We start from the raw sequence: 8,641 nt of genomic DNA, 5'->3' as shown, positions 1-8,641 counted from the left end.
AATTAAATAAACATCAAGTTGCCTTTCATGGCCTTAGCAGATGGAAAAAACCTGCTTGAGGAAAGTGAACTGAGTATTGTAAAAAGCAGTACGAAACCTCCACGTACGAATGCTATATAGAACAATTGGTTACATTATAAGTAAACTCGAACATGGTTTCTTTTATAACTTTATTATTGATCTCATCCGCATGAAAACTTAGATGGGCACTCACCCCCATGTAGCCTTATATCATAATTCCACATCCAGTTCCCAATGATCAAGGATGAGCCCTGCAAATTATTTCATGATCGACTTATATATACCCTGACCAGAATAGTCTCAATAACACCATTAACCGTGGTTATTACATCCTATAGTATTTTGTTAAAATTCAAAACAACCCCTACTGGGGCAGGTCGACATGGAAACACTGAATAGAAGATTCCAATTGCGCTCCATTCACAAGCTAGCCTTAACACAAAGTAAGAATGATACAGATAATTTAGCAACCAAGGTTCTTCTCATATCTAAGGCAAATCACTCCTTTCTGAAATCTAAACTAAAACGTATGAGAACTTCTTTCCAAATGGTTGAAGTAACCAAACTCGAAAAAATGCATATCAGTACATCATTATCAAAATGAGGTTTTTTTCAATATTAGTCCTAAGATCTTTGATGTTTTAAAATTAGTCCCTCAAGTCATAAAAATGGCTATTACACCTCTCAAGTCTTACATCTAACTCCTGTTGCTCTTGATTGGAGGCTCAAACACAACTTCTAAGAATTGGGGGGCTTATAGAAATTTCCATGATTTGAGGGACTAATTCTAAAACAACTTATAACACTTGAAGGACCAAATAGAAATTTCAGTACTTGAGGAACTAATCTCATAATATTACAGATTTAAGAAATTAACATCGAGGGGGGACATACACTATCTAAATTTAGCCCTTCCATATATGTTAAAACAATAATATATGCTTTTGGTGTTTGGTGCTTCAGTTAGTTGCAAAATATCCATTCAATTTTAGACATCACAATAAATAAGTAATATGTTGTTGTTTCCATTGCAGTAAATTAACTTATAGGACGTATTATCCTACAATCAGGTTTAATGCTTGTGACAAAGCTCTGTATACGAAGTTCAGTATTTGTTCTCTCTATGCACTAAACATCCTTAAAATTATTTACATAGTATATATATTGTCCTGGACCTAAATCTTAGACAAATAATAACAAAACTGACAGTCATATTACTGTAACAAAAAACTTACTCGCAGACAAAGAGTTATGATATATCCTTGTATTCAGCTAATTTTAATTTAACCGGACAAAATACACAACAAAAATAATAAAACCTACATTACAAAATGAAGCCCAGCGTCAACCCAGTCAGAAGCAAAACAGTAATTTTCAGCTCTCATATAACACAGTAACCCACTTTAAGCATTAATATCAAGCAATTAACTCATTTAATAGCTGAATAATAGGAAAAATATCTCATCGTCTCACTTTTCAATTATCACATTATCATATTTCTCGAAAATAAATTAAAATCAAAAATTCCAAATTGAAACAATAATAGACACGAGAAAGAATGTTTAACTTTCCAAAAATTTTCAACCATTGTAGACATGCTTCCACTAAAAAAACCGAGACAACTGTCCCAACTTCACAAAAACAGAATAAAAATCCAATTTTTCCTGAGATTTCCTAATCTCAACCATCAGCTCATCTCACAAAAGAAATTTTCAAAGGGGCTAATGATCTTACTATGAAAATGGCGGTGATCGACTCATTAACCCATCTCCATTCTCTCAGCAAATGCCCAACAACGATGCACAAAGAGAGCACGAAGACGAAAATGGAGATCGAGACCACATGGATCCGCTCACTATCGTTGGCTAAAGCATGAAGGATCCGATCGATCGCCATTGGCGCTCATCTAATCGCAGATCTAGGGTTTCAAAAAGTAATTTTTTTTTTTTTTTGGGGGGGGGGGGGGGGGTATCTGAATTTTGGCGGGTAAGGAGTCCGCGAGCTCTTTATAGCGTCCGATCGACACGTGCGACAGTGTTTTTGGATTGGATCGTGCGAAGGAGACACGTGCGAAGATAGTTAAGGGTAGATATGAAAATCTAAAATCTTAGATACTACCCCCATCAATATCTGAACTGAAATTAGTTACAAAAGCAGTTTAGATGTAGATTTATACTTAAGATTTTAATCGTAATTAACTTTTAAGTTAGTTTATGATGTGCGTGCTGATTAACTCTGATGTCAAATTTTAGTAGATAATTTTAGAACCAATAACTATTTTAATTTATAGATATTCCTAAAATCAGTGTTTAAAACCCACCCCCAAAAAAAAAAATCATTTTCATATGTTATAACTATTTTAAATTAACCAGTACTAGTATTTAGACCCGTGCAAAGCACGGATTTTAAATTATATTATCAAATATTAATTATGTTAACAAAATTAAGTATTATGCTATAAATAATTGTAATATTCTGCTATAAATTCAGTTTAGTGTAAAAGTGAATTGAAAAATTAATTAATATTTGGTTATTATTCGTTTATTATTGATCAAGTTTGAAGCGATACTTCATTTAATACTAAAATATTTTTTTTAGTATTTGGTTTATAAATAAATAAAATTTAACCAAAGATATGTTTGATTAATTTGTTGTCATTTATTAATTTGATAAATTTTTTATAGAAATTTAACCAAATATATGTTTGATAGTACATTAACAGTTTTATTCAGTAGTCGAAGAGAGAGATAGAGAGAGGAAAAAAAGCACTGGAACCTTTTCATTTCCACATTGGTAGTCGAAAATAACAACAAACGCTTTCACTTAATTCCATCCCACCGCGTTCTTAAGTTTAGATGCGATAGGAAAAAAACAAAAGATTAGATTAATGAAGAGCACGCGCTTAGGGCCCGTTTGGATAATGGAAGTATTGGAAGTAAGAAGTAGATTACGGAAGTAACTTCCAAAACTATGAAATAAGAAGTAGCGGAAATAACATTTTTTTTGTTTGTTTCATATATTTTTAGAAGTAATGGAAGTAGAACTTTTTCCTCTTCATTTACTTTTTTTGTTTGGATAATATTTGGAAATATTATTAGGAAGTAATTAATACATGTTGTTTCAATTTTATTCTTGTTTGGATTGTCATTGAAATAGAAATAGAAATGAAAGTATTATAACACATCACATGCCTCGAGCATTGCTATGCTTAAAAGTTAGAACGCTCACATCACGAGTTGAATAAAAAGAAAACGATGGAGGAATGGATAAAGCACAGATACATACACAAACTAAACAAATGGAAAAGTTGAAGAAAAAGAAAACGATGGAGGAATGCATAAAGCACAGACACATACACAAACTAAACAAATGGAAAAGGAAACAACGTGTATGCTTTCTGGTTTTTTAGGTCATTTATATAGACCTAATATTTGTGACTAATTTTCCAAACTGCAGTTGTTAGCGTGGGGGCAACATTATTCCTATTTCAGCAACTAGGTGGTATAAATGATGTGGTATATTACACTACATCAGTATTCAGGAGTGTTGGAATTGCTTCTGATGTTGCACAAACATGACAACTATCCAATCAGGAAGCAACTTTACAAAAGTTTTGTTACTTAAGTAACAAATATAAACGAATAATTGACGAACCTCATTTTCACTGACGATGTTCGTTGAACCGACGAACTTTGTTTTAACTGACAAGATTTATCAAGCAGACGAAGTTAGTTTAACTGACGAGGCTTGAAGTTCGTGTGGATAACGGTCCTTTCCAAAGATGATAATAATTACATGTATAATGTTTTACTATGTATGAATCCTTGATTGAAGTTGTAGCTCAAAGGAACACAAACATGACAGCACATAACAAGATAAAGTTGTAGATGCACATGGATTTTCGCAAGTCATTAAATAAGAATAAGAATAGCAGTTTAAGTCAAATTACAAAAAAGGACAGATTTTGAACACACGAGACAAGTGCTTGCAACAAGATCAGGAAGATGTCAGTCCATACAGAACAGTAATCTTTGACATTATTTTGATCATTTGGACCCCACCCTAAAAATCACTTCCGCCGTATTTCACAGCATTGGAGCCGGAAAAATATTAAGGAAATAGAGATGCCAGCTAGATGACACGTCAGCTTTTAAGGAAGTAACGGAAGTAGTTTTTACGGAGAAACAAACAACATTTTTTATATGGAAGTAGCAAAAATAGCTTCTACTTCCTCTACTTCTGCTACTTCACAGTTACTTCAGTGCAAACAAATAGGCCCTTACACGTGGGCATACTTGTAAAATAATTAGTAATATCTTTTTTATCAAAATCAAAATCAAAATTTTATAGCTAATATTAATAAATGTGATATTTCAGTAGTTATTATTTTAATAAATCTTAAATACTTTTTTAGATGGCACTTGGTTCTTGCTAGGAAGTTCAAACAAAAAAACTAAACCTGATGCTCGCGATGCCCATTAATCTTCAAGTTCAATATTTTTAAATAAGAAATATAATGATAGCTACACTACTTCACTTATATTACTTCTCCATTAAAAAAGAGAAATTTTATTGTCCTACAGTTACAAAGAGACATATGCATTATTGAAAGATGCATTTTATGCTATCAAAGATTTAAAAAAAAAGACAAATCTTTTATCTTTTGTGTTGTCAACAATATTAGTTTGACTTGAAGGGTTCATGCACCTTCCAGTAAATATAATATTAATATGTTTAATTATATAAAAATAAATTTTTTGTAGATTCTTTTTTTAAATTTGTTTAAAATTATTTTAAAATATTTTTATGAACTATTATTTTATATGTTATATTATTATTTATCAATGTATGTTTTTTATTTGTCGTAAAACAGTCATATTATATAATTTATATATGTATATGTGTATATAGTCATCAAATTTATATACACTTAATTTCATACAACTAACACACAAATTTAAAAATAATTGTAAAAGAATAAAACAAATGAGGAAAGAATCTTGAATTGAGTAACTTATGCTTTGACTTTAATAATAAAAAACTTATGCATTACAATTCCTAATAAAAGATTTATGCGTTGAATTAATGCTAATGGATGAGGGATAAGAGATCATTAATTAAGTGAATTGAGGAATTATCAAGCATAAGAATTATAAATATTAAGAGGGGCAAAATAAGAAGTCAAAAGTTTTGACACCCATATTCTCTTTTATAAATAGTATAGATATAGATTAATTATGCGCCATCACTTGATTAATAAAAAATGAACCTGAAGTTTTTACTAATTGGATGGATTGAGGACCATCCCGCATTTATTCAAAAACTAGTTTTTATGCACGTGCATTGCACGTGGTTAATATCAAAATAATTTATTTCTTATTTTATTACTATCAATAAGTCAGATTTATTTTAATTATTAGATTTGTTATAATTTTTATTTAAAAATTATAAAAAATTAATGTAATGGATTTTTGTGCTACACTGGGATCAATATACTTAACTAGGATATCATAATTGATTTTTGCAGAAAAAATATCAGTTGACATAATAATATCTTCAAGCAGAATAGTAAAACGAAATAAATTAAATTGATACTACATGTCATATTCTAAACTTGACTAATCCTAAGCTATAGTATGGAGCCAAGGATGAATAACAATATTATTATGAACTATAGTTCTAGCAATAAAAAAACAACACTTCTTATTGCATTAAAAATAGAATTACACTGTACTTTTCAACATTATAAGCTCATGTTTTATAATAGACAATCTCAATAGGCAAACCCGCTTTAAGACATTTTAATTGATCCAACTAATCAATAAGGCATGTTTTCTCGTCGGCGGACAAATTTCCGACAAGATCTTGTCACGTGCATGACACGTGATGTCTCAAAACTCATTTTTAGCAGCGGTGACGGCAACAATCTCGTCATATTCAGCCAAAAGTAGGATAAAATAACGGTTATGACGCCGCTTGAGATCGTTAACCCTATCGAATCGGCTGAATATGACGAGATTGTTGTCGTCGCCGCTGTTAAAAACGAGTTTTGAGACATCATGTGCCATGCACGTGACGAGATCTCGCCGGAAATTTGCCCACCGACGAGAAACCATGCCTTATTGGTTAGTTGAATTAATTAAAATATCTTAAAGCAGGTTTACCTATTTAAAATACCTTGTTGGAGATTAGGGTGGAATTAAAATACCAATATGGGTATTTAGCCCTTAAAATAATAAAAAAACAAAACTAAAGATTAATGGTAACTACAATATAATTTTATGTGATAAAAGCAATCACATAAGCATGCAAAATTGCTAAAAATTTTGTATGAAAATTCATTCTAAAAATTCCTAATTTTACTCAAAAATTAAGTTATAGTACAAAATGTTCAAAAAATATTATCATTTATTCTTTTTATTTCATTTTTAATTGAGTCGAGATCAATCTTTCTTCACCATTATCTTTTGATTATGCAATTCTAGAGTAGCGTCTTCATCATCTATATCAATTGTGATATCAGGTTGGAGTTGAATTTCTTGAAATTAATCTCTTCAAATAATAAAGCCCAACACCAAAATCAACCTAATTGTCTTCTGCTACCCCCTCAAAAACCATAAGCCTAATCCATAAAATGAGTTTGTACATAATGAAGAACAATAGACAATGTCAAGAGACAAAAAATAAAAAAGAAGGAATTGAATAAGAATCGCTAGGTTTGTACATGACAAAGAGCAAAAGATAAAAATTTTGCATGAAAATTCATTCTAAAAATTCCTAATTTTACTCAAAAATTAAGTTATAGTATAAAATGTTCAAAAAATATTATCATTTATTCTTTTTATTTTATTTTTAATTGAGTCGAGATCAATCTTTCTCCACCTTTATCTTTTGATTAGGCAATTCTAGAGTAGCGTCTTTATCATCTATATCAATTGTGATATCAGGTTGGAGTTGAATTTTTTGAAATTAATCTCTTTAAATAATAAAGTCCAATACCAAAATCAACCTAATTATCTTCTGCTGCCCCCTCAAAAACCATAAGCCTAATCCATAAAATGAGTTTGTACATAATAAAGAACAATAGACAATGTCAATAGACAAAAAAGAAAAAAGAAGGAATTGAATAAGAATCATTAGGTTTGTACATGACAAAGAGCAAAAGACAAGATAAGAGTCTAGGAATATATTAGGATACATTTGGATCAATTAAATTATATTATTACTCATAATTGATATGCATAAGAGATAAAATATGTTGACAATCTTAAACTATAAAACAGATTGTATGGTCCCTTTAACATAATTTTAAATGCACGCAACCCCCAAGATTAATTTTGAAAATCTCTTGATTTTGTGGAAGAGTAAGAGTGTAAAGAACAAATGTTAAATTATCTAATCTGATTAAAGTAGGATCATATAAGTTAACCACATACATAAAATTTATTTTAATAAAAACTCATATATAAGTATTATAAATGGCATTGAGATCAAAGAACGTGTGAGATTCTCTTTGACTTTTATACAAACAATATCTATTTAGATAATAATAGTATAATTAAACTTTTTGATCTGAAAAGAAATCAAACATACAATATAATTAATTACTTTAAAATAATCTAATCTAATCTAATAATAAGAAAATAGATGAAAGTACTATAAAAATTGTTACAATTTTATAATTCATAATTCTTAAATAATCTAATCTATTCTAATAAGAAGAAAATAACAAAGACACATACTTGTTGAAGGAGATAAAAGTACTGTGAAAGCTATTATAATTTCTTGATCTGAAAAAGATTAGATATACAATATAATTAATTATTTTAAAATAATCTAATCTAATCTAATAGAAAAGGCACATGCTTGTAGAAGGAGATAAAAGTGCTATAGAAATTATTATAATTTCTTGGCTTATATATATTGGTATATGATGTTTCATGTGAGAGGATAACAATTATAGTTAAATAAAGTTCTATTTAAATAATAATAGTATAATTAAAATTTGAAACTAACTATGCAGTACTTTGAACTACTTTAATTTTAGTCGATGAGAGATCACCACTTTGTGTGTAATTATTAATCATATAACATGTGAATAATTATTTGTAGATTTGCATTATTAATCATGTAGCACGTGAATAATTGTTTACAGTTTGATCATTGATCACATATAAGTGCGAGGGGGTAAATTTGTTATTTAATAAATCGTCTATTTAACCTAAGCGTATTGTGAACTACTTGAATTTTAGTTGGTGAGAGATCGTCATGTTGTGTGTAATTATTAATCATATAACATGTGAATAATTGTTCTTACTTTGGCATTATTAATCATGTAGCACATGAATAATTGTTTACAATTTGATCATTGATCACATATAAGAGCGAGGGGATAAATTTGGTGTTTAATAAATCGTCTAATTTTCTTAAGTTGATCTTTCATTTAGGTTTACATTTCAATTTAAACTATATCATTATCTTCATACTTTCAACATTATAAGCCCATGTTTTATAATAAACAATCTCAAAAGCATACGATACACGACGGGTTCACCCCAAATTTGGTGTGTTGGAGTTTTAGAATATGTAGATCAAGTTCAACGGAGCGGATCATCCACAA

At 29.6% G+C, this 8,641-nt stretch overlaps 1 protein-coding gene across 1 annotated transcript in view; it reads right to left on the bottom strand.

The window, feature by feature from the left end:
* LOC109841377 (sodium/hydrogen exchanger 4-like) overlaps positions 1 to 1,938 on the bottom strand; it is a 22,764-nt gene extending 20,826 nt beyond the window's left edge. The window contains exon 1 of the mRNA XM_020410317.1: positions 1,756 to 1,938. Within this exon, the coding sequence (XP_020265906.1) occupies positions 1,756 to 1,917 (162 nt within the window). The 5' untranslated portion in view covers positions 1,918 to 1,938. The remainder of the gene's footprint in view (positions 1 to 1,755) is intronic.

The sequence above is a fragment of the Asparagus officinalis genome, chromosome 1 (genome assembly GCF_001876935.1).
Source record: "Asparagus officinalis chromosome 1, Aspof.V1, whole genome shotgun sequence".
NCBI lineage: Eukaryota > Viridiplantae > Streptophyta > Magnoliopsida > Asparagales > Asparagaceae > Asparagus > Asparagus officinalis.
Note: the sequence above shows the minus strand (reverse complement) of the source record. Positions and strands in the feature narration are given on the sequence as shown.